Raw genomic sequence first — 27,695 nt, 5'->3', positions numbered from 1 at the left:
TTTTCGCATTATTTTCAATTATTTCACGATTTTATTGATAGAAGTTAGTATTATAATGTTTTCTATTTTCAAGTTTTAGTAAACTCTTTTATCTTATTATTTTCCAAGTATTTTTCCACTACAGAGAAATATTTTTTCATAATAATCTTGTCTTGCCGGTATTGGTATAAATTTCACGTGCTTTTTCTATTATTGTTAAAAAAAACCCCAAAGCTCACTTTAAAATAAAATTTCTCGTTTTCTGTTTTCTTATAATCGGAAATTCAATTTTCAAAAATCTATATTAAATTCTTAAAGGAGTTTCAATTCGAAAATGTAAATTTTCTATTTAAATTGATCTTATATACTTGTTAAAAAATATTCTTCTTACAGTTATAGAATAAATAAATAAAACTTTTATTTCAATTTCTTGAAAAATTCTTATGACAATAGAGAAGAAGCAATCAATTAAGAATTAATTTTTTTCGCAGTTAATCATGGATATGGATAATTGTAACCCCCAAATGAATCATCAGGGTTCTATTCCGACGACACCTCTCGATGGAGATGGAAGTGGTCACAAAAAATGGTATCGACAAGTTGGTCAAAGGTTCGTTGAGTTTTTTAAAATTCGTATTACATTATTACTTACCTGTGGCAATAATTCACTCGTAAAGACAACGTCTTTATTCTATTTTGTTAATTGATTAATTAATAACATGTTGATAATGCAAAACGTGAATTTTCAGCTAAATTTTTTGTTCATTAATCACATCGTGCAATTTTTTATGTCTCTAGAACATTGTGTAATCGAAGAATGTTTATCGCTTTATCGTCTCGGCATAATGGATAATAAACTTAGACTTCTTGAGCATGTGAAGAAAAATATTTATAAATTCAATTTGATATTATTAATGTATAAAAATTACTCAGCTCTCTTATTGCATATAAAAGTAAATTTGCATCTATATTTCGCCGACGAATTCAAGGATAAACGTTTTCAATTATAATTATTTAAAATTAATTTCTTTCTTTTTTAATATCAAATTTTGAAAATTACTTTTTTGGGGAGGGGGGATTTCAAAACTATCATGAGTATAGTAATAACAAATTTCTACCTACTGTTGAAAACATTCGGAAATATCTTTATGTTCAAGAATAAAATCCGATCTAAATTTAAACTGAGAGAGAGAGAGAGATAGAGAGAGAGAGAGAGAGAGGGGGGGGGGGAAGGGGGAGAGAGATGAACGCGTGAAAATTATTAATCTTTCATATTGGAGAGAATTTAATTTTTCTCAATACAAGATAAATTGAATTTTAATTTTTAGCATTAACGTAAGTTAATTTACATTTTTGCACACACTTGACAGATGAAATTATTGTCGCTCTTGCAAATGATATTTCAAATTGTAATCTTATTTATCGTTTACACTTTTGAAGAATCTTGAGATATTTCACAAGATTTTGTCCACTTGACTGTTATCACTTATTGAATTATTTATTTATATATATATGATCTACATTTAAGAATTGTCAATTAATTTATTAAAAATGACAGTATCATTTTGTTGCAAATTTAATATATTGAATAATTTCAGTCAGTCAGAAAATTTTCCCATCCCTACTTTCATCGTTATAGTAAATGACCTCTGTTTTAAAAAAATTTTATTTATCGTAACCTTAGGTCTTATCTAATTACTCATTATTCCCTGGTATTGAAATCTCACCACTTAAACGGCGTCATTCAGTGTTGTGATAGATTCGAAGAACGATCATTATTCACATTTGAAATTGTTTTATTGGATTTGTTCAGTTGCCAATTTTCTTGAGTGATACAAACATTTCTTTTTTTATTTTTCTTATTTTCTTCTAAACGATGAATTATGATATGATAAATTCAACTTTTGTAAAAAATGGTGAGCCCCAGTTATTGTAATATTTACTTTAGATGGGATCAATATTTACAGGAAAATTTTTTCAAGTTGGTTAACAATTTCAAATAAAGATGGTGACCTCTTTTTTTAAAAATAAAAATAATATACATAATGCAATTCTCTGGAAGGTTAAAGATAAAAATTCTTTAGAAAAATATTATTTTGTTTACGATAAATTTTTTATTCAAGGTTTCTGTGGGATGTTGTTTAAAATCCTAAAGTATAAATTGTCAATTTTTTAGATAAATTTTAGAATTTATTTATTGTTATCGAGCAATTTCAGAAATGATGGGATTCTTTATTTTCTATTAAAAAGTTTGTTTAAATTAAAAGTATTTTTTTATTTGGACAGGATGCAAATTACGTTACCAAACGGATAAATGTCATTTGCCTGAAGAAAATGTTGAAATTACCATTTCGAATTTATGTCTGCCAACATCAGAAAATTTAGCAAGAAATGATAGTATTAGGAAACCTCGACGCGTCTCGGACAGCTTTAATGAAAGCACTCAAGTCTCACTAACTGACAAACGTGAATTAAGCCACAGGTAATTTTGCAAATTCTCGACAACAACAAAATATAAATAATAATATAAATAATAATTTCAGAGAAAAAAGCACAATGTTCTTCGTTTTAATTATGTTTTAGAAAGAAAGTTAATTTTCTAATTAAAAAAAGAAAAAGATTCAAACTTTCTAAAAATAAAAGATAGCACTATATAAATAGTACCTATATAAATAATAAAAATAAAAATTAGTCAAGATACTAATTGTTTAAATGATAGTAACTTGATAAAAATTGTTTAAAATTTTTTATCTATTCGTTTAATTGTAAGAGATTTAAATTACACACGAATGTGAGCATGAGAAATTTCTGTTGATATAAACCGCGAGACTTAATTCCAATCGATTAAATTATTGTTCAAATGAGTGTTCAGTTACTGATATCGAAAAATATGAAAATTAACAATTTAAATTTTGATTAAAATTCTAATTGGTCCTTTATTAGGTTGTTGCGTTTTAAAAGTTTTTGACTTCTCACGCACGCATATTTAAATAATTTCATGTTTTTAAAATGTAAAGTTGATTTTTGTTTTCACAATATACTCTCTTTTATCTTCTCTTATTTCAAAAGAGTCAATTACTTTATCGCAAACGAGCTTTAATCGTGTACGTTATAATATTCGCTATATGTTTACGGAAATTAATTGGAATGAAGAAATTAATTTCGAATAATTTATGTGCAATGATTTATTAAAATTAATTATAATTATGAACATTTTGCTTCCTCTTAGCAAAATTCCTCGATCAGCAAAAAATTCATTCATTTTCAAAAGTAATAAAATTCTTCGCAGAAATTCAATTATGTTAAAATTTTTCTAAAATTCTCCTCAAAATTTCAATTATCTTTAAAAATAATTAAATATTCTTCTCCAAAATTCAATTATTTTCAAAAATTTCAATTATTTTCAAAAATTTTCCTCAGTTCAATGATTTTTAATAGCTGTATTTACTAGAGGTGTGAAAAAAGCTCGAATAGCCGAGCCCGAGCCGGGCTCGATGTATCGAGTACTCAATTTGATTCGAGCTTTTAAATTAAAAAAAAAAATTTGTTATACAAACAAAATTTAATTAAAAATTAAAGTGGAAAATTTTGGATTTTCCCAATAACTCCAGCTTTTAAATTAAAAAAAAATTTTTTTTATACAAAAAAAAAAATTTAATTAGAAATTAAAGTAGAAAATTTTGGATTTTCTCAAGGGCTCGAATCAAATTGAGTACTCAAAAGTTTCGAGTACCCAAAAAATTCGAGTACTCGAAATTATTCGGCTAGAGCTCGAACTGAATAGGCTCGGCTCGGCTCGACTCGGCTCTAAAAATGAAAAGCTCGAAAATACTCGATCGAGCCTCGAGCTTCGAGCTTTTTGCAAACCTCTAGTATTTACTATTATAATGAAATTTCTCAAAAGAATTCAGTTATTTAAAAATTTATAAATACAATTTTTTGAGAGAATTTAGTTTTAAGATTATTAAAAAAATATTAAAAGCATTAGAGCGTAAATTTTTAGAAATAATTGAATTTTAAAAAGGTTTCAGATTAAAATCTTTGAAAATTTGAATTTTTCATATTTTTAACTAACAATTCTGTAGAATTAATTTTTTTAGAAACTTTAATTGCAAGTTTTTTAAGTATTATTTTAAGTTTTTATTTTCTAATATATATTTAATTAAAAAGTATACGAATAATTGAAATTTTGTAAAATTGAATTGTAAAGAAATGAATTTGAAAATTCTCAATGAATTTTTTCAAAAATTATTAAAAATAATGGATTTATAGAAGATGTTTAGTTAAAAACACGAAAAAAATTCAATTTTGTAAAAGTTACAAATTTTTGCAAAAATTCAATTATTTTCAAGAGTAATAATATTCTTCGCAAAAATTAAATATTTGTTCAAAAGTAATAAAATTCTTTTTAGGGATTCAATTATTTTCACAAATAATAAAACTCATTGCAGAATATCAATTATTTTTAATACAATTTTAATCAAATTTCTCGAAAAATGTACTTAGAGTAGAAGGGGGTAATGTAGTGCACTTTTCTTTCGGAGACTCCTGTGGTCGCAATTTTCAACCAATTTTGATCATTAAGAACTCGTTGGAAAGACAATGCTTCTAGCTACATTTATGGTGTACATTATTTTTTTGTAGATGTAGATGGAGCTTTTCTATATCCAAAAAACTGAAAGCACTTTTTTTCGACATTCTAAAATTTGTGGGGCAATGTAGTGCACCACTTTCTTAGTGGAATAAAAAGCAGAGAATATATCATAAACGATTTTATTTTATTAGATATAACATTAGGAACATAAGAAACTTAAAAAACTATAAACTAGTAGTGATGCCCACAAGACGAGACTTTGCATGTAAAAACCGAGACGAGATCGAGACTTTGCATGGTATCATCTCATCTCGTGGATAGCACTATAAACTAGAGATTTCTTTGGTCCTGTGTTAGATAAAACTGAAAGAAAACTGCAAAAATTTGCAAAAAGCAAACATGGTTAAATAATACATATTTACGGTACTCTGTATAATTACACTACATTGTCCCCAACCCAGTGCACTACAATGCCCCCAAGCACTTTTTTCACGTTGACTTCAATATCTCAATAAAAACAAAATTAAACATCAAAACAATACTAAATTTGTGTTCAGAAGTAAATTTTACATGGAAAAAGCACTTACCCGATACTTTTTTAACGAGCCTTACATTTTCTTCAAGTCACTAAAAAAACGGAAATATGGTTTCGAAATCTAGTGTTTTTGAAGTGACGCCACAACTTCTTTTAGAAGAAGCACAATAAAGCCAAAATGATATACATTACTATAATTTGATACCTTAACCCTACCATATTAACGGCAAGTAATTCAATTCATTCGTTTAGTCAGTAAAGCCAGTGCACTACATTACCCCCTGCACTACATTACCCCCCTCTACTCTATTCTTAAAAATTTTATTAAAATTCGTTGATAGAATTCAATTATTTGAAAATTTTTGATAAAATTATGTATAAGAATTCAATTTTAAGAAACATTCAATTATTCAATAAATTATTTGTTTGTATTTCATTTGTATTTAAATCATTAAATTCTAGTAGAATTTAATTATAAAAACCGCTGCCAAGTTGTACGATTTTTTTCATAAATCTCGTTGTGTTCATTTCATGAACACTTTGCTTCCTCATAGAGATAATAATAATAGAAATAAATAATATAAAATGTTTTATATTTTCGTTAATTGGTATTCAGCCAATTACATTAAAAAATAATTATTTTTTTATTGTTATTTTATAATTGTTTATATTTCTTTTGTTATAAGTAATATGGATTAAAAACAAATAATTTGTTAAGTAATAGTTAAAGAAAAACTCTTAAATAAAAAAATTTTAAAAATGTTATTTTCGACAATTTTTTTTGATTTTTAAAATACCAATAATTTCGTAATTTCTGGTCGAATCAAGTTGACAAATAGGTCTATCGAAGCGTTTTTTAATGCTCTACAAGTTGGAAATGATACTTTAAAAGTTACTTTTACATTTTTCAACAAAATTTTTAAAAAAGTCTTATTTTCCAAATATTTAGATTTTTAAAAGTTTAATATCTACGGATAATATGGACGAAAAATGTTCAGTGATGGCTCAAAAGATGCATCTGAAAAAACTCTACAAAACTAAAAAAAAAAATTTATAGGTGTCCTAACATTTTTTTAAAGTTATGGTCAAAAAACGTTTTTTTGAAAAATTAAAAATGCAAAAAAAAATTAGTTAAACTTCATGAATCGGGCTGAAAATACTCTCATTTTATGTCCCCAGGGGAGACCTACAATTTAAAAAAAATTGAGGCCTTTAGCTTTTTCTCGTTCTGAGATATTGAGGCAAATGTAATGTTAGTACACACACTTACATCGGGACAAATTTTTAAAATCCGTTTTTTGGACTTCGGAGGTCAAAATACGTCGAAATTTTTTTTTATTTATTTAGAACATTTATACGGGGAGTTCCTGTGCATATATAAAGTACTAAAGTGTTAGGCATATTAAAAAAAAAAATTTATAAATCTGTCAAAAAATGACAATCCAAAATTTTGCTAATACAAAGCTTCCTTTATGAGGAAGCAAAATTGATTTAAAAATTAATTTAAGTTTAAATTTTAGATAATAATTAAATATTTAAAGTAATATAGCGTGAATTTTTTTAAATAATTGATTTTTGCAATTAATTTTTTTGAAAAAGTTTAATTGAATTTTTTAAATATTATTTTAAGTTTTTATTTTCTAATATTTATTTAATTGAAGAATTTACGAATAATTGAAATTTCGTACAATTGAGTATTATAAACAAATGGATTTGAAAATTGTCAAAGAACTTTTTCGAAAATTACTTATTTTCGTACTTCCGAATGAGTATGTACTTCTGAGAAAATTATTTATTATATATGGGCAATTCCACGTGAGTTTTAAGTCGACCTCTTAAAATCGGCCAAAAATATTTTTTTTCTATTCTGTATCGAAAAAAACAGATACGTATTTTTTTATTTATGTTTAATTGTCCAAATGTTCGAGTTATGAATTTTCGAAAATTTTGACTTTTAATTGTAGACCTATATTCAGTAGCTTATAAGTCCGAAAATATTGAGTTTAGGAAAAAGTTGTCAGAGAATGAAAGTTTTAGTTTTCTTTCGACTTTTAAGAAATGTAAACAAAAAATTTTTTTTTAATTTTTTATTGAAAAAAAATTTTTTTTTGTAAACGAATTAATTTTTTTTAACTTTGGGCCGGATTTTTTTTTTATTTTTTTTTATTTTCTTGTACCTTATAATATAGAGAAGATTTTCCAAAAAGTCCTGAAATGGGCCTGATGTGTTAAATGAGTTTTAAAATATTTTTAAAAATCAATTGCAAGCATCACAGTGGGATTTTTTTACAATTAACTTTCTAAAACTGTCTACAGCGTATAATTTTTAATATATTTGAGTGTTCTTTGTTTTAAATAAAAGGGTCTACGCTGTAAACAGTTTTAAAAAGTTAAATGTAAAAAAATCCCACTGTGGTGCTTGCAAGTGATTTTTGAAAATATTTTAAAACTCATTTAACACATCAGGCCCATTTCAGGACTTTTTGGAAAATCTTTTCTATATTATAAGGTACAAGAAAATAAAAAAAAATAAAAAAAAATCCGGCCCAAAGTTAAAAAAAATTAATTTGTTTATAAAAAAAATTTTTTTTTTTAATAAATAATTGAAAAAAAATTTTTTGTTCACATTTCTTAAAAGTCGAAAGAAAACTAAAACTTTCATTCTTTGACAACTTTTTCCTAAACTCAATATTTTCGGACTTATAAGCTACTGAATATAGGTCTACAATTAAAAGTCCAAATTTTCGAAAATTCATAACTCGAACATTTGGACAATTAAACATAAATAAAAAAATACGTATCTATTTTTTTCGATACAGAATAGAAAAAAAATATTTTTTGTTGATTTTAAGAGGTCGACTCACGTGGAATTGCCCATATATTTATATATTTACTTTAATTATAACTTATTGAAGCTATGGAACATTTTTCATGAGCAATGCGGATATTCCAGAACACGTGGGAAGATCTCATAGTGCGCAAGCCTGTTTAAACGATCAAAGCTTTTGATGTCGTGTAAAGTCTTGAAACTGGGTGCTCGATAAGCCCAGGAAGTCTCTTAACATTCAAACTCGTTAAGATATTACCTGCGATCAATAATTTCTGCCAACGTAGGCGATTATAAGGTCGTGAAAAAGTCAATTAAGATCGATTCACTAATTCTCAAATTAGTGCGCTAATCAAACATTCCAAATATAAATTCCATTTTTCTCACGCTTTTACACTCTATACCTATTCTATGACAATTTTTTTTTCTTAAAAATTAACAATTTTAAAAATAATAGAATTTTAAAATTTATTATTTAAATTTTTGTTAAAAACACTAAAAAAATTCAATTTTTGATAAATTGTAAATAATTGCAGAAATTCAATTATTTTCAAAAAAAATAAAACTCTTCTTAGAAAATTCAACTATGTTCAAAATTTGAAAAAAATTCCAATTATCTTTATAGATAACAAAATTCTTCTCCAAAGTTCAATTATTTTTATAAATGTCAAAATAAATAAATAAATAAATGTCTAATTTCAATGATTTTCAATATCTACTATTTTAATAAAATTTCTCCAAAAAAATTCAATTATTTAAAAAAAATTTTTATAAAATTGTATGCAAACATTTAATTATTTTCATAAATAATAAAAATTTCACTAGAATTCAATTATTTTCAAAAATAACAAAATTTTTTTAAGGAATTCAATTATTATTTTCATAAAAAATAATTTAAAATTCTAGAAAATAATAATTGAATTGCAATGATGAAAATAATTTTGATGAAGTTACAGTAACAATATTCTTATAATATCTATAAAATAATGATTTTATTACTTGGTCGTCTTCAATTATTGTAAGTTGTTTAATTTAAAAAAGGTTTGAATTTGAAATTTTTGAATGTCTTAATTCCTGTGGAAAATCCTGTTCCAAAAAGAAGATTAAAAATAGGAATTGTGCAAGTATTTTTCTTCTTTTTCTAAAACAAAATAATAATTTTGTTAAAAAAAATTGTGATTCATAAACAAGAATAATGCAAAATAAATAAATTTTCTATTTCTTAATCAGAGTTGTTTAACAATTTTTTAATTTTGTTTAGAAGTAAAGAACAAAAATATGCATAATTTAAATTTGACAAAACATAATATTTAATGAAATTTTAGTCTTTTAATGAAAAGAAGTGAAAAAAATTCTGATGATTTCTGTTTGTCATTACAATTTTGAATTAATTATAAAATAAAAATATTTATATAACATAATAACAATCTATTTAAAGTTAACAAAAAACAAAAGTATAAACAAAAGACAACTTCAGAGTATGAGGGACAGAAAAAGTGAATGAATGAAAGAATGAAAGAACATTCAAATTATTATAGTTAATTATCAACATTGTTATTAAACTATTCATTTATTTGTTATGATGTATTAGTGTCCCTATGTTTATTTCTTATTCATTATGTATATGTACATACATAATAATTTAAATGAAATACAATTTGCCAACAATTTTTATATGATAAATTCTTTATTTTGCTTTTAAAAAATTCTATCTGCCACAAAAGTAATTTAATTTTTAATATTTTTTCTGACACGTTTTTTAATAAAAAATTACTATTTTTAACTTTAAACAACTATCAGGATATTGAGATAAGCTAATTTAAAATTTCCACTACCCCCTGGAGGAAAACAAGTCTCATCAACTCAAGATATTGGATTTACGAAATAACATTGACAAAGATATTATATTTGAATTTTAAAACATACGATTATCGAATCAACTTTGATTCTTGCACTACACATTACAACGAATAATAACAAAGATAATATGGAGAATTTTTTTTTAAATTCCAAACGAAGTGATAGCAAAAAATATTGTTGTCAATTTAATATTTGACAGAGAGAGAGAGAGAGCTCATGAAATTATGTACATTTTAATTATTACTATTATTATTATTATTGTTTAATATTGGGGAAAAAATTTTTATTTAAAAAAAGCAATTTGTAAAAATTTGTTTTTCTGGATTTAGTGAAAAATCCATTTCTTCTAAGTGGTATGTCATTATCTTTGCAATTAAACATTATTTCCGGCTTGGCAAAAGGGTTTGGCACAAATTATAGAAATAGGAATGCATTAATTTAATTAATTATTCTCTATCACTTGCGTTTCGCAAGTCAACGAAAGTTTATTTATATTTTAACTTGAAAAAAGCCACTTAAATTGTGTGGCAATTAAAATTAAGAAACAATATTTTTTAATTTTAAAAGAATTAACAACTTATCCCAAAGTCGGCCCAACTTTAAATAAATAGTAATACTAACAAAAAAAAATTATTAAAAAATTAAATTATTCAAACAATTAACACATTTTCATTATCGGGGAATTTTGATGTTTTCCTGTTTGCCTCATAAACTATGAAATTGACAAGAATTCTAATAAAAACCCTTCAATTTGTTCTATTTCTGACAATAATTTCTTTTTAAATAACTTAATTCTTGAAGAACTATCATAAAATTATGACTTATAAATTATTTAATGAATAATTTTACTTAAAAATTTCAAAATTAATTGGATTTCAAAAAAATTTGCGTTTACAATCTTCATAAATAGATGAACTTCAAAGGTTTCAGTTTGAAATTTTAGATAATATCAATTTTTAATTAATTTAAATAGAAATTTTAATAACAAAATTAATTACAAAAATTTAATTATTTTCAAAAGTGATGAACTTCTTCGCAAAAATCCAATTATGTTCAAAAATTTTTTAAAACACTCGTCAAAATTTCAATTATCTTTATAAATAATAAAATTCTGGGCAAAATTTCAATTGTTTTCAAAAATTTTCCTCTTTTCAATTATTTTTAATATCTACTATTTTAATAAAATTTTACAAAAGAATAACTATTATTTAAACAAAATTTTCATAAAAATTTCACAGGAATTAAAAAAAATACATACTAATTTTTTATATATTTCTTCGCACCAATTCAATAATTTTTAATTTTTTAATCAAGTTTCTCCAAAGAATTCAAATATATTCAGAGAATTGAAAAAATAGTTCTAAGAAATTCAGTTATTTCGAAAAATTTAAATAAATTTCTTTTAAAAATTCTATTATTTAATAGTATATTAAGCAACAAGGGTATAAAGGCAGCCATTTGCATACAAAAATCATCGTATAAGCAAATTGGGATGCCTTTATTCCCATGTAATAATGCATGGTTAAGTTAAGTTAAATTTGATTGGCACTATACTGGCTTTATGCCTATATATCCGGCCATGACCTGGTGAGTGGATGAGGCTTAACATCTGTGAACAGAAGTAAGGGTGGAGTCCCATGACAGCGTTTTGCGTTGCGTCGTAATGGGAGAGAAAAAGACGCAAATATACGTTTGCTGCATTCTCTCTCATTACAACGCAACGCAAAACGCTGCCATGGGACTGCGGCCTAAAAGGTGTCGCCGTCCGGGCGTGCACCCGTAATGAGACACGGTGGAGGAGAGAGCGAAATTTAAAAAAGAGAATAAATGAAAGATAATTAAATAAGTAATAATAGTAATTAAATTAATTTAGATTTTTATTTTAGCGCGTTTTAAGAATCTAAAAATGTGAGAAACAACCCTGGGAGTGGGATTGGTAAGAAATTGAACGCAACTAAAAGGAGGGGGACATTTTAAAGCTCTCGAAAGAGATTTTATAAGGTCCACCCGAAGAGCATTGAATCTGGGACAGGCCCACAATATATGGTCTAGATCTTCTTCTATATTAGGACAATGTGGGCAATCGCCCGACCGGATGTAACTCTTTCTAGCAAGACTCGCATTCAGGTTGTAGTGATTAGCTCTCGCGCGGCATATTGAAACGATCCATAGTCTGCGAGCTGTAAAGTTCGCAAACCATGGTTTTTTACGCGGTTTGTAATAAAGTTGGGTATAATGAATACCCTTGTTTTTACCTACATCTTTAAAGAAAGAGTTACAACTGTCGAATAATTGTTTTTTTTGAATTCTTAATCTATTTCTAATTGCAAAGATTATGTAAGATTTTATTTTGTATGTATTTTTTGAAGCTAAATTGTTAAGGACACTAAGAGAGTAAAAAAATAACTGTGTTAGAGAGATGAGAACTAATTATAATATAATCTAGGCAAAATAAAATTGCAAATGCTTCTAATGAAAAAATTGACGAGTGATCTGAAATTTTAAATTTGGAAGTTAAATTTAGAGAAGGGCAGACAAAGGCGCAACCTGACAAATGGTCCATATCAGATTTGGAGCCATCAGTGAAGAAAAGGGTGTGATTGGGGAAATTAAAGTTAATTAAGTCCTTAAATACGATAGATGGATTACATGAATTTTGTAATGAGTGACCCCAGTTAAGGACAATCTGGGGAGTGAATGAGTGGTCATCAAAGAGGAACTCAAAGTAAGGGTCAAGGTCCTTACTTCTAATTAGTTGGCTGTAAATTTTTGATTTCTCGTATGCGATTAAAAGGGGGTAGTTAAATTTTACATTTGAATCATTGGTAACGCGAGAAAGCTCTGGAAGTTTATTACTTAATGGATGAGTTGAATTTGAGAAGACTCTGTATAGATATTTTTTAGCAAGGAAGTTAAATCTTGATCTTAAAGGGGGTTCACAACATTCAGCTAACATTACATTAATAGGAGTGCTCTGTCTATAGCCTACGGCTAGTCTCAGAGCTTGATTACGTACTTTTTCTAAACGGGAGAAATTTTTATGAGATTTAAAATTTGAAGCTTGTGAACCATAATCGATAGGACTTCTAAGTAATGAATCATAAATACGGAGGAGCAGATGTGGGTCCGCTCCCCACCAAGTGCCTCTAAGAACTTTTAATACATTTAGAATCTTTCTTCCTTTGTCACATAGATAGTTAAAATGAGTATCGGAGGAACCTGATTCATGAAAATATACACCAAGATATTCAACTGTGGGAGATGGTTTAATAACTATTTCGTTTAAGGTTAAAAAAAGATTAGTGTCTTCTGAATTAATCTTTTTGTTACTAAAGATGATATATTTAGTTTTAGATGGGCAAACTTCCAGGCCCTTATCGGCCAAAAATTCGGAAATTATGTTAAGCAATTTTGAAGAGAAGTAACAATTTGATTGAGGTCAGGGGAGCGACAAGTGACGGATAAGTCATCCGCGAATTCGTACAGTTCACAGTCTGCAGGAATAATAGTGTTGAGGTTTCTGGTGTAAATTGAATAATTAATTGGACTAAGTATGCTACCTTGTGTGAGGCCAACCGTGCTGGTTCTCTGGCCTATAACTTCGCCGTTGATCTTGACAAACATATTCTTGCATTTAATTGAATTATATATAAAACGAGCTATTGACTCAGGAATACCAATTTCTTTAAGATCTTTCATTAAAATGTTTGGAACTACACTAGGAAAAGCCCCCTTTATGTCTAGAAAAAGTGCACCCGTGAATTCGCGTTGTGCTAAGCCCGTCCAAATCTCAGTGGAGATCAGAGAAAGATTATCCGTGCAGGATTTACCTTTTCTGAAACCAAATTGACTTGGACTGAGGATCTTATTACGTTCGATAAGCCAGATAAGTCTGTTGTATATTAATTTTTCAGAAATTTTGAAAAGGCAGGATGCTAGGGAAATTGGATAAAATTTACCTGGTGAGGATTTTGGAAGAAAGAAAATAAGGTAATTATTCCAAGAAGAAGGGAAAACGCTATTTGAGATTATTCTGTTGATAATTGATAAAAGAGTTGATAGAGCTATGTCTGGAAAATGTTGAATAATATTATAATCTATTTTATCAAGGCCCGGGGATGATTTAGTTTTACATGATTGGATAGCTTTTGACAATTCGAAAATAGTAAAAGGAGCTTCTAAAAATGAATTTTTGTCAAAATCAACGGGAAAGTCGTCATGGAAGACAGTAGGTGGATAAAGTTCGTCAATAAGTGAGTGTAGTTTATCCACAGTTTCCTTGTCTGCCGAGCATGAAGAAGAGGAGGGTTGTGTGTATCGATTTTTAAAAGATTTAATGACAGACCAAACCTTTGTTAAAGGTGTGTGTCTGTCTAAGGAATCGCAAAATTTTTTAAAAGATTGGCGTCTGGCTTCGCTAAGGGTACGCTTAGCTACAGCTTCAGCCTTTTTAGTTTTTATAAGTAAGAAAATTAGGGTAGTTTGAGCATTTTTTATAATTTTTTAAAGCTAATTTTCTATTTTTTATTGCTTCGTCGCAATTGTTGTTCCACCAAGGCGCAGGAACAAACGCTTTTTTAGAAGAGGGGGAATTTTGTCTTGTGTTAGGTGAAGTTACGCGTTGGGGGCAAATTGTATTAATTGTCGTGTCTACAAGGTGTACAAACTGATCATAGTCAGAAATAGGGCTATCTTTATTTAGGGTGTTTAGATTTGAGTCTATGGATGAATGGAGTTCAGAAGAAAAGAGAGGCCAGTCTATACCTCTCAAATTATATTTATGTGATGTAAATTTGGAAATAGGTATTGTAATGCCTAAAGATGAGAATATGGGAAAATGATCACTGCCTAAAGTGTCATTGTGAACGTTCCAAGAGGAAGACGTGAATAAATTGGAGGAGACAAGAGTGAGGTCTAAGACTGAGCCAGGATTTGGTGGGCGGCCTACTAAAGTAGTTGTTCCATTGTTTAGAAGGATAAAATCTGTAACATCCAATTCATCACATAGGTTGCGTGCATTTGGACAAACATGGGAGCTGCTGTAACATAGAGTGCTGTGACAGTTAAAATCCCCCCCTATAAAAACCGTCTTGAAGCCGGAGTTTTTAATAGAGTTAAAAAATTTTTTCCAGTAGGAAGGAGGAGTTAATTTACCGGGGACTCTATAAACCGATACTATTAAAAGTTTACCTATGGAGGAATCAATTGAAACAGCAAGTGTTTCAAGTTCATCCTCGCGAGTAAAAATTGATCTAATTTTTGAAAAAATTAAGTTTTTGCGAATTGCAAAAGCAAGGCCACCGCCTTTGTTTGTTGTTCTATCTGATCTAATAATGTTAAATTGTTTAAGAATATTGAAATTAACGCGCTTTTCAGGCTTCAAGAAGGTTTCGCAGAGGAGGAGAATGTCGAATTTGTTTGAAAGTTTGTGAACTTCGGGTGTCTTGTTAGAGACACCACGACAGTTCCATTGCAGAAGATTTAATTGGGAAAGACTAGCCATTTTTGTGGGCTGGAAGAGCTAACAAAGAATGGAGGCTAGTCGTAATGTTAGAGAGAGTTTCTAAATTTTGTTTCGTAATTTCTGGTGAAGAGTTCGAAGAAATGTGAGTGATATGTGTTTTTAGTAGTGAGAGGAAAGAATTGAGTGATTCTACGATCTGGGTGTCAGAGTTAGGTATGTGTGTGATTGAGTCGGGGTAGGAGAAGGAGAGGTAGATGAAGGATTCGAAAGAGGCATGGAGATCTCAGATCTGCCATTGTTCCAGTTTGCAGCGAAGAAGGATGAAGAAGAAGAGTTTTTTGGTGTTCGGTTTGTGTGAGAGTGTGGTGTTTTGTTTGTTGTCTGTTGAGAATGGTTGTTGTGAACTGTTGTCGCTTGAGAGAATAAACGTTTTTGGAGGTTAGAATTTTGTGTGAAGGTTGAAGAAGGGGCAGGTTGATCTGCCAGATCAGGAAAGTCGGAGAAGTTAGAAGCGTCCATGCGACGAGTGTTTCTTTTTGGTTTGAGGATTTCCTTTGCTTCGTCAAAGGACATTTTATGTTGAGTTGCGTAGTAGCGAACTTCTTTTTGAAACGTGAACTCTGGACATTGTTTTGACGAAGGTTTGTGTGGACCGTTACAGTTTGCACACCTTGGGGGGCCTGACGCGTTGGTGCAGGGATTGGTATCATCATTGTGGGGGGCTGAACCGCCACATTGTTGGCATCGAGTTTTTGACCTACAGTGTTTGGCTATGTGACCAAATCGCAGACAATTCATGCACATGCGTGGGTCTGGAATGTAGGAGCGTACTGGAGATGAACCTTTATAAATTGATACACGCTCTGGAATGGTAGTTCCTTGAAAAGTAAGAAGGACGGTGGTAGAGGGTTCAAACGTAACTATGTTTTTCTCGTCAATTTTTCTGCGGTTAAGGGCATCCGGGAAAAATCGAGCCCAAAAAGTGTTTACCCGCGTGTCGTCTCACTCCTAAATAATTAGAGATATTTAGTTCGGATTTATCATGATAATGAGGGGAATTCATGATGATAAAGAATATTCTCGAATATTGCAAGTAATTTTTGAAATAAATATTGAAAAACGAAATTACAAAAGTTGGATTTTTGGCGAAAGTGAGAGACAATATGGCGGCGAGCACACAGACAAGTGGATCTATGTGTCAGTGGTCAAGGAGGTGGCGCCAATTCTCGGAAGTGGTCGCTACTTGAACTAAGGAAATGTCTCAATCTCAAATTACTCCACTTTCAATCGTTAATAAAATAATTTCCTCGCAAAATTATTGCAAAAACGGAGAGGGCCGCTCCTCGGAGAGTCTTCCTCTATCACCCCTCCAAATATGAACCCGAAATATTTTATCCTCTCAAAATGAGACGTCTATACTGAACCGTGAAAAACCCCTTTTTTCCGTATATTTAAACAATTTTTTTCAATAATTATTTATCAAAATTTCTCTAAATTCCGAGAGGACCGCTGGTCCCAGAGCATTTCTCTATATTTACCAAAAAATCCCGACTCAAAATATTCTTTTCTTTTTAAATGAGACGTCTATCACGAAACCAGTATTATTTCCCGGATGCCCTTAAATTAATAATAATGCAGCATGAATAAAAATAGATTTTGTACATACTTTTTATTTGTGGAAATATGCTTCAACTTTTTAATCCCAAGAATAATCACTTATGACACTTTAAAAATAATTTATAACCCTTCTTTACTTATTTAAAAAATACTTTATACAATAAAACATTTTTTACCCACAACTACTTTTTCGATGGGCTTTTTTAGTTTTGTATTTCCTGCAACAGACCCAAGCGGCGCGAAAGTAACTGTGCGCATCTTAATTCAGCTGTGGTAACTTAAAATTTTGTTACAGTTTCGTAATTTTCAGTTACTTTTTATACACTTTTTCGAACTATTCCCAAATTTTCAGTTACATTTCATTAAATTTCCTTAACTAGTTAGGGACCATCCATAAACCACGTAGCTCCGATTTTTGAACTTTTCCACCCCTCCCCTCCCCCACGTAGCTTAACGTAGCATATTACCGAACCCCCTCCCCCCTACCTAATGGAACGTAGCTTTTTTCTTTTTTTGAATATTAAAATCTCTTTTCTAAAAATAATCAATAAAATCTTATTAAAACATAGTAAACAATATTAAATGTTTTTAAATCACAGTTTATTTTTTTTTTACAAGTAAGAGTTTGATACAAGATTAATTCTTAATTTTAATCAATATATGTGACCTGGTCTATGAAAAGGGACCTTACGTGTCAAAAAATCATGTTTTTACTATTTTGTTGATTCGGATAGGGTTTGAAACACTCTTTAAGATGGTGAAAACCAAAAAGTCATAGGTTGATTAGCAGTTTTTAAAAAAAAATTTTTAAAGTCAAAAGAAACAAGAGTAAAAATACGAAAAAACTGATTTATTGTTATTATACAAATTAAAATAACAAAGACAATAATTTTTTATTATTTAGAAAAGTTGACAGTTTCCTTGACAACTGTCAACAGTTGAAATTCAAATTTGATATCATATTCGTAATCAGCGACCTCAAAAACGTTATTACTGTCTTTTTTACAAAAAACGATTACTTTTTAGAGAAGTTGACAGCTGTCAACTGTCAAATTGTCAATTTAACATGATATTCGTAATCAGCGGCCTCGAAAACCCTTACAAACATGTGTCACTTATTTATACTTATTGTTGCTAGTTAGAAAACTGAGATTATTTTTTCTATGTTTGGGGAGTTTGTTATTAATTTATATAAACAATTATTTAAAAAAAAATTTTCTGTATCCCTTTGCCGAAAGTACTGTCTTCCCGGTCTGATTTGGCTCCGGGAATAGCAACTTTTGTGGCCGGCTCGACAGACCCAACGAGCGCTCTGATTGGTTACAAGAATTTCAACTCACGTACATGTTAGCATAGCAACCACACAGACACGTTACTTACAGAGCTCACGTTTTGAAAACAACTGACAGTAATCAAAATAATGCATGAAATTTCTTATTTTCTTTTATTTATTATTATTATATTTTGTATATTATTAAATATTTATTTGTAAAAGAAAATTTCTTGTTTACTATTTTTTAAATTTTACTTCCAATTATTTTTTACTTATAATTTTTTTTCATGCCCGCCCCGACCAGCTAAGTCTCGGCTTCGCCTCGACTTTGCAAAAGTCGGGCGGGCAACTTATTCAGCTATTTTATTATTCAAACAATAATTATTTAACGTACTTTCGGCTGGGGATACAGAAAAATTGTATACGACACACGGCCAGAAATTTGGATAACCTAGCGAGCGTGATATATAAAGCCTCGGCTTCGCCTCGGCCTTATATATCACGCCGGCCAGGAAATCCAACTTTCTGGCCTAGTATCGTAATATACTATTTATTACTTGTAAGTTTTTTATTTTGATACTGTGATCCACGGTGAAGAAAATAAGCCTAAATTGATTAAAAAATATTAATATTGAAAAAAGTTACAAGGGTTTTTCTAAGTTAAACTTTAACTGCTGTTTTCTCGAAAACTTGTTTTCGCACGTAAGGTCCCTTTTCACTGTCCAGGTGAAAAAAAAAATATATATATATATATTTTTTTTTTTCATCACTATATATTTTTATCAATATATTTGGACGTCCACATGAGAAGGGCCTATATTGTCGGTTCTAGTTTTCGAGATAATCGCAATTTAGTAATTTTGGAGCAAAATCTTAATTTTAAAAAAATTTTTATTATCAATCTACATGTTTTGATAAGTCGAATCATGCGGTTTTCATTAATTTATCGATAATTTAACTGTTTGATTTCATTGGTTCTTTAGAAAAATGAAAAGGGCCCATTTTGGCGGTCATTTGCAAAATCCGTATTTTAAAAATGGAGGTGTGGAAAAAATTTAAAACCTCTTGATTTTTCATCTTTAGGGTGTCCTGGACTGTAAACAATTCTTATCTGAATAACTTCCCAGAAGAACCAGAGATATTGATGTTAGAGTCTTTTTTTCGTAATTGTCGAAATGAAAATTTGGATATTACGTTAATTTTTTTATAATAGAAACTGTCAAAAATTTTTAAATAAGTTTAATATCTATTCTTTTTCTTCAAATGACACAATAAAATTGTACCTATAATCATTAATCTTGTATTAAAATGGTTCTTTAATAGAAAAACTGTCCTTTTTAGAAAAAAAAGTTTTTCGTATTTTCAAAATTAAGAGGGGGGGGGGGGGTGGTTTTAAAAATTTAAAACCTGTTGGTTTTTTACCTTCAAGGTAACCGTTTTTTTCGAAATGAGGTTTTTGGCGTTCTAAACTTTTAAATTCCGTAACTCAGCGAATTTTTAACCAAAAAAGTTCTAAGACCACTCAAAATTTTCCAAATTTTGCCAGGAATACGCCCATATAGATAACTCCACACGGAAAAAGTAGTTGACACTGTCCTCGGCGCTTCTAATGTCCCGGAATTTTTTCCGTGCAATAGTGCCAAAATGGGCCCTTTTCATGTGGACGCCCACATATATCTCTCGAATTGACTTTCGAGCTGCCCGCGTAATTTCAAAAAAATGTATGTCAAATAAAAATACAAAGCTACGTTGCTCAGACTCAAAACCCTCCCTCCCTCCATGTGGTCTAACGTAGCACATTACCGAACCCCCTCCCCCCCCAAAGCAGGCTACGTGGTTTATGGATGGTCCCTTACTGATTTTAGTATGACTGAAGTTAGAATTCCGTTACTCATTAAGGATTTTTACTAAAAATTTTGAATTTTGAGTAACATTTAGAAATCGTAAGAAACGTGTAGTAAAAATGTAACTTATAAATGCTTTCAGTACCATCATTTGGAAAATTTTGTTACATTTGTGTCTGAATTTTATCGGAATATTCAGAACATTTTTAACAGTGCGTTCATCCGGAGTTAACGCACAATATATATTATTTTTCTAAATCGTTAATATCTAAATGTAAATTATAACTAAATCACAATAGACGTGAATTTCATTAGAGTTTATATATAAACAAAAAAAACTTTGTTCTGAAAAAAAATTTTTTTATTGAAAACTTGATATTTCCTTATTTTTAATTTAAAAAGTAACTAAAAAATAATTTCATGCAAAGCGTAAAATATAAGTAACTGTTTTTACTTTTTTATTAAAAACTTTTAAAATATACAATTATTACTATAACCCTTTTTTTGAACCTTACTTTTTAACTGTTGGAGAAAGTTTTAGCTCTTAAACTTGTTTGAGGATTCTTTTGTCACATTTTCCGAAATAATTTTTCAATTTTTTAAAACTGAAAACTTTTCTCATAATTTTGAAATTCTCTTTTCTTTCCATATTAAACAAAGGAGAATTTGCTCTCGTTTCTATAATTGCGTTCTGCTTAAAATCAAAGTCCAGTTAATCACGAATAATAACTAAACTGTGAATGCATAAATTTTATGATCACATTGATGATAATTTTTATTGCTCATTTTAATCAATTTAATCACATTTTTAATTGTCATAATGACAAATCACACATAAAAATGAAAATTTTCTCTATTCTTGTCCACAGATCAATATAATTAATTTTGAATATGTTTATACAAATCTAGTTTGTAATTACAATAATTTATAAATTATTTTTAAATGACCACTTAAAATTGATTAACAGAAATTGATATTGTAGAAAATTTGCAGTTTCCGAAAAATTGTAAATTTTTGGAAGCAGCTTTGAAAAGTTTGGCCCACATTTCAAGTTGAAGAACATTTCTAACAGTCATGACTCACTCTGTAAACTTGCAAACTCGTAACAAGTAATTTTGCAGATAGGCCAAGTTTGCGTGAAACTCTGCACGCGATCATTGCTGGGAGTTTAAAATTAAAAAAGGTGGGAAGGGTCGCCAAAAGGGATTATTAAAGTGATAGGTGTTAAAAGGGGGGAAATCGCCATTTCCAGAAGGGGGTATGGGTAACAAGGAGGATACACCGTTTTAGTCGGTCAAGTCATCAATCTGTTTGAATCTGTTTTCGTTGTACTATAGCTAGTATGGTATATCAACGTTCGTATTTGTAAAGCTCAGATCAGTATACGTTTAGCTGTTGGATGAACTTGTTCTCCTCGCCTCGCACTTATTATTTACAGTCAAACGATTTTCTCTTTGAATAAATAAAAATTGTGATGTGGTATACCTGTCATTTAAGTTTATTATTCATTAAATAAATCAGAATTCGAGTCAAATTGCAGACTCATTAAACAACATTTTTTTAAGTTTTAAACATTTATTTCTTTTCTTTTTTTTTTGCTTTTTGCTTTTTTGATAAAGAAAAAATAAATTATTTAATTCGTAAAAAGAAAAAAAATTTTCGCCTTTATTTGATTTGTAAAAAAATTTTTTTTATATACGTTTCGCATCGTTCATTTAAAAAATACCTTTACTTGATATGAGTTTATGTAATTTTTTAAACATATTTCAGTTATTGTGGGAAGAGATGACAAAATAGGAATCAATTTATGAAAAATGCGTTGTTTAATAATTGTGAAATGAGTTTATAAAAAAACATGTCAATAACTGACTCACCTTTTTTCCGCCAACACTTATACCGTTACTCTGCAATTTTTTATTTTAAAATTTTTATTACATTAATCTCAAAATTGTAATTTTTAATTTATATAGAATTTTATTGATTTCCTTTTTGTAATTTTGCATAATTAAAATATTTTTGGAATGAAATCGTACTTGAAAGGGAATATTTGAGTTGGAAATAATTTTCAACAGAATAGGAAGAATCGTGCTTCTGAACAATAACTATTGAAGAAAGGAATACATTTGAAAAATAGTACTTCGCAATTTCTATTTTCAATAATTAGAATTTCTTATTCTGTTGAAAGGCAAACGACCTCTTTCTATGATAAAATTATCTGAATAAGAATAAATTTTTTAATATGTATCGTATAAAACTTCTGTAAAGGTGTAAAAAGTATTTTTTTTATGTAATAATTAGTTGAATTTCTAGGAAAATTGGATGTTTATATTTAAAATCTGTTAAAAAATATTTTTCTATTTCATTTTTTTAAAGAATTTTTCGAAAATTCGTGTTCTTTTTTAAGGGCTTAAATTTTGCTCCGGAAATATCATCTGATTGAGTGTACATTATCTTCGGGCGTATTTTATTCTAATAATCGCAATTCCTTTGTATAAACTTTTTGAAGGCTTGATAAGTGCTGTAACTCCTCGAGGTCAAAAAAAGACAAAGCTACTTTTGTTAATGCTTTTAATTTACTCTTAACTTTAAGGAATATTTGTTTTTATTTTATTTAAATTACAAAATATTTTATAATTATTTATTTATTTAAAACATTTTATTCAAATTCATATTAAATTTCTATTTTTCTAATAGTTGTTTAATTGTTTAAGTTAAATTAAAAGTAAAAAATGTCACTAAAAATTCTTAGGGTCATGACGGAATTCGAGTTACAAGTTTATAAACATTTGTGATCAAAATTTATAAAGAATAATACCTGCACAGAGTATAAACAACTTTATCCTGTTTTTCAAACTTATCTTTCGTAATTTTCATGTTTACGTAATTTATTTTAAATTCGAGAAAATAATTGTACAAAATAAATGAAAGAACTCATATCATTCCAGAGTGTTTTGGAGTCTGCAAAAATAAATAAAATATTTTTTTTAAAAGAGATTTTTCTTTGTTTCATGTACAGTGATTTATTTAATGATTAATTCAGTTGAAATAAAAAATGTTAATAAAAACTATGAAGGAGAAAGAAAATTTTGCTAGTGAAAGACGTTTCGCTCCACATGAGTAAGTGATTTCTAATCTTTGTGGAAAAATTAAGAGTTTTTTTTATTTATTTACAATAAATAACAATTCTCGAAAAAAATATAAAAAGAACAACTATTCGCTATAGAAATGATGTTATTTAACTAATTAAAAAATTATACTTCTCAATGTGTTTTTGTGATAGTGAATCGAGTTCTATTCATTCGATTTATGCACGTGTTGAAAAACTTTCAGTGTATCGGATACATAGTCTAAACCGGTTTATAAAAAACTCATACCTTAGAATAAACAAATGTCATATTCTCAAAATTATCTTTGCTTTTATGTTAATTTAATTTCTTCATTCTTTCAGAATATTTGTGAACAGAAGTCTTCATTTGGAAAATATTAAATTTTATGGATTCGATATGGACTATACATTGGCGGGTAAGTTTTTCTTTATTTTTTTGTCAAAATAAGAATATTAATATTTCAGAAAGTACAATTTTTTGTGTTCTGAAGAGAGTAGGGGAAAGGCTTGCAGGTTGACCCACCTTGAAAAATTGATATATGCACGGAGAGAAAAATCTAGCTTTAATAGTATGACACTACCTATACTAATTTCGCATGGACTATAGTCACGCTTCAAACGCATGAAAACATACCGAAAAACCATGGTGAAGCGTGGACCCATGGGTTTTTGGGTATGAATTCATGCGTTTGAAGCGTGACTATAGTCATGCGAAATTAGTATAGGTAGAGTCATACTATTAAAGCTAGATTTTTCTCTCCGTGTGGAAAAACTCAAATAAATTTGTGACGCGTTCCCAAGAAAGGTACCTAAGAAGGAAAAAATTTGAGGTTATGTTTTAAATTTTTTGAGTAAAAATACAGAAAGAGAATCAATTATTAATTAAAAATTGTTGGTTTTCAAGTTTTCATTATATTCAAATATTGAATTAATATTGGTTTAAAATTCAAATGAAAATGTAAACAAAAAAATGAAAAAAAATGAACTTTTAATATTTATTTTGCCCTTATTTCCAGATAAAATTTTCACTTTTTCCCTGACCCTAAAAAATATTCTGATTCACTTTAAAAATTATTAGGTACTCAAAAAAATGTTCTATTACATTTATGTATTTACAAATTTCTTTAATTGTAAAACTATTCAAAAACATCAATAACTTCTTTTCTAAATAAATATTTAATCATTATTATTTTTCCGTAGGAATTAAAATTCTTCAAAACATCCAAATTCAAAAATTTTTGAAATTCAACAACTTATAAGAACATTATTACAAAACATGAAGAAGGCGATAACTCCGAGTCAGTTATCGCCTTCTTCATGTTTTGTAATACTTAACCCTGCTAAAAATAAAATCAGAAATAAAGAGAGAACGTCAGAAATTTTGATGTTTTGTGACTACTTTGACGATTCCTGAAGCTTTTGGTTAATTCTGACTAAAGGATTTTTTATGCTCCTGTTAAATCCTGATGTTTATGGATTGTGATTATTGAGCATTGAAATCTTTTTTTTTATTTACAGCCCCTCACCGAAATATAGCCGGTAAATGTAAAGTACCATTAAAACTTGAAATTTGTGCGTAGCCCTTTTTTCACAATAGAATTGCGGGTCTATTGTTACGAGGTTCGGGTCTCTAACCTAATTTTTATTGCTCAAAAGTTTTGCAATTTTAAAATTTCAAGTAAAATGAATATAAATTCAAAATCTAGAAATCTCCACAATTACAAATATCTAAAATTTATTATAAAAAACATTTTTTTAAGGAAACTGTAACGTATCTCGAAAGCCGTAATTGTTAAATAAAAAAGGATATCATTTTTGAATTTAAGTTCTAAGGGATATACTGTATGCATAATAAGAGCATATTGTTAGATGAATTCTAAGTCGATGAAAAACAAGTATAATGTTTAAATAAATATGAATATAAACAAATAAAAAGATTTCCCTTCAATTTTATGACGGTCACCCAGTGGGAAATTTCCAACCGGCGCGGATCCTCGCCTGTACCGACGCCGGAGTAGTGGTACTGGCTGGGAACCGCCTGCCTACCGCCCGAGAACTGGTATTCTACCAAAAGATGACTTGGCCAGGAGCTGGCTGGCCATCCGTCTCGGAACTGGCATTCTACCGCCCGGTAACCGGCCGCGAAGAGCCGTTCCGTGTATAATTCAATCGGCTGGGACCCGGCACTGTACCGACTGCGGATCTTTCATTTCCTAGCCAGATGTGCGCTGGCAATGCTGGCATTCTACCGCCTGACAACCGGCTCGGATCAAAATGATAATGTCAACAAATATCAATAAAAAATAATAATTAATTGCAAAAGATAAATACTGATAACAATTCATTGACAGTTCACTTTACACATTTTTTTATTTCTTTATACACTTAAGGTATTTGTCGCGTAAATTCGTTTTCGACAGAATTTTTTTAAATTTCACATAATTATTCTTTGGATATTTATCTACAAAATAAGGCCTATTAAAATAAAATTGACCGTCTGTAAGTCTCAAAAAATGAAATCAAAGTTTCGATTTTTAACATGTACGGTATAGGAAAACCATATGAAAACCACAGATTTTTAATGTTTGCACTTATACTAATCGACAGATTTTTTAGAAAAACTAAAGTTTTATTTATTGAACCAAAATGAACTTTTATAAAAAACATGAAAATTTTTCACCGTCTTGTTTAAAAGATATTTAACATCAAACTTGAAAAATTATTTTAACATTTACTGTAAATGACAGGTGAATTTGTAAACGTGGCAATAGCGCTTGTTAAATACTACAGCTTGTCTGCTACTTTTGGCGCGAAATTTTAAAGACGGCCATACGCCAAACTTGCGACGTTGCCACGATCGTTTTTCATGCGAGAGGTTATGAATATACTTTGAGAACATCTGTGTGTCAAACTGTACGTCCGCAAAAGTTTTTCAGAAACTCGCATTCATAATCGTTTCATAAGTACAGTCAACGGATACAAACTTTTGACAGTGACCAGTCGCGCGACAAATACCTTAAACGCAATTTTTTATTACATACACATTTGAAAAATCCTAACGCTTGGGGGTACGAACCTACGCCTAACCGAATATTTACGCACCGAAATCTCGCACGCTAACCACTATGCTACGCTCGCATGGAACTCTCAAACCTTAAATGCTTTCAAGTCTCACTAGCTGAAATAAAAATTGTAAAATTACTACGCGGCAATAAACAATTTTCAAATACGAACTGATGTAATACCGGTATATTTTCAATACTTTACTGAATGTGTATTTATGAATATTTCAATATTTCGTTTAAAAAAAATGTTATATTTTTATTATTATGTTTTTTAATATTTTATTACATAATATATCGAATAATATGAACATAACTTCACTGCAAAACAATTTATAACATATAAGTAATAGTATTAAATTGAATAAAATTTTAATGCACAACACATTTTTTTAATTATTTAATTTGCAGAAAAGTGTCAATAAATAATTACTTAATATATTGTTTAAATTAAAAAGAGATTATTAATTAATTAATAATAAATTAATTAATAATAATCTCTTTTTTATATATTGTATTTAATATGTTATTTATTGTAGGCATTATAATATATTGATCACATTTTCTTTCAAGTTAAATATATTTTACTTCTTTCAAATTAATATATTATTTATTAAAAATTATTTATTTAATTGCACATTAATAAAGTTGGATTTTTATATATATATAATGAAAAAATTAAGTTTCTTATATTCTTCCTTTGCATGAATACTATTAATTTATTTATTGGTTAACTAATAATAATATTATAATAAATGCAATTAGTTATTGTAATAATTAATTATAATAATAAAATAAATTTATGATTATACTGATAATGTAAACTATAACAATAAATGACGAGATCCGCAGTCGGATCCGCCCCAGCACCGAGCCAGTACAGACCTAACATCCGTCATTCTTCCGACGCGCGTAGAAGAATGAAATCTGCAGGCGGAACAAATCCAGTACCGCGCCAGTACTGACGAAAGTAGAAAGGCGGATCCAAAAGTCGGAGCCTAATCTGTTCCGCGCCGGTTGCATTTTAGGATCCGAATCGGTACAGACCATCGGTGCTGGCGGTCCGTACGGGCGCGGATCCCAGGCGGTTGTATAATCCGACATTCGTCCGACTTTTCCTCCTGGGTGCAGTTGACCTTTTTCCAGGTAAAAAAGGGTGTCGACTTTGTATAAACAAACCTGACTACTTTTGAAGCTGTCTGATTAAACATGACTCAAGCCTGACGTTCTGTGGCTGCAATAGTAACAAATGCAGCCTAAAAACGTCAGAGATTCTGACTAAATTTCTGTCGTTTTGTGATTTTATTTTTAGTAGGGAATTTAAATTTCCATAAAATTTTTCAAAAAACAGTTAATTATTATTTTAAAAAATCCTAATAAAATCCTTTGCAAGAATTCAATTATTTTTACAAGTATGTAAAATTTCTCAAAAAAATTCAATTATTTAAAAAGATGTAATAAAATTAATTATTGCAAGAATTCAATTATTTTCATAAATAATAAATCGATTATTAGGTAATTAATTTTAAATCA

At 28.8% G+C, this 27,695-nt stretch overlaps 1 protein-coding gene across 7 annotated transcripts in view; it reads left to right on the top strand.

Moving 5' to 3' along the window:
• LOC122502338 (cytosolic purine 5'-nucleotidase) overlaps nt 1–27,695 on the top strand; it is a 46,218-nt gene that overhangs the window by 2,773 nt on the left and 15,750 nt on the right. For 3 of the 7 annotated variants that reach the window (XM_043612330.1, XM_043612331.1, XM_043612333.1), the window contains 2 exons: nt 471–589; nt 23,443–23,516. In XM_043612330.1, coding sequence (XP_043468265.1) covers nt 471–589; nt 23,443–23,516 — 193 coding nt within the window. Of the gene's footprint in view, nt 1–24; nt 44–470; nt 590–1,720; nt 1,896–2,265; nt 2,462–21,329; nt 21,474–22,942; nt 23,112–23,442; nt 23,517–27,695 lie in introns of those variants that run through there. The other 4 variants (XM_043612334.1, XM_043612332.1, XM_043612335.1 and 1 more) reach the window with 4 other exon arrangements.

Source organism: Leptopilina heterotoma, unplaced genomic scaffold (genome assembly GCF_015476425.1).
Source record: "Leptopilina heterotoma isolate Lh14 unplaced genomic scaffold, ASM1547642v1 Lhet_228, whole genome shotgun sequence".
NCBI classification, from domain to species: Eukaryota; Metazoa; Arthropoda; class Insecta; order Hymenoptera; family Figitidae; genus Leptopilina; species Leptopilina heterotoma.
Note: the sequence above shows the minus strand (reverse complement) of the source record. Positions and strands in the feature narration are given on the sequence as shown.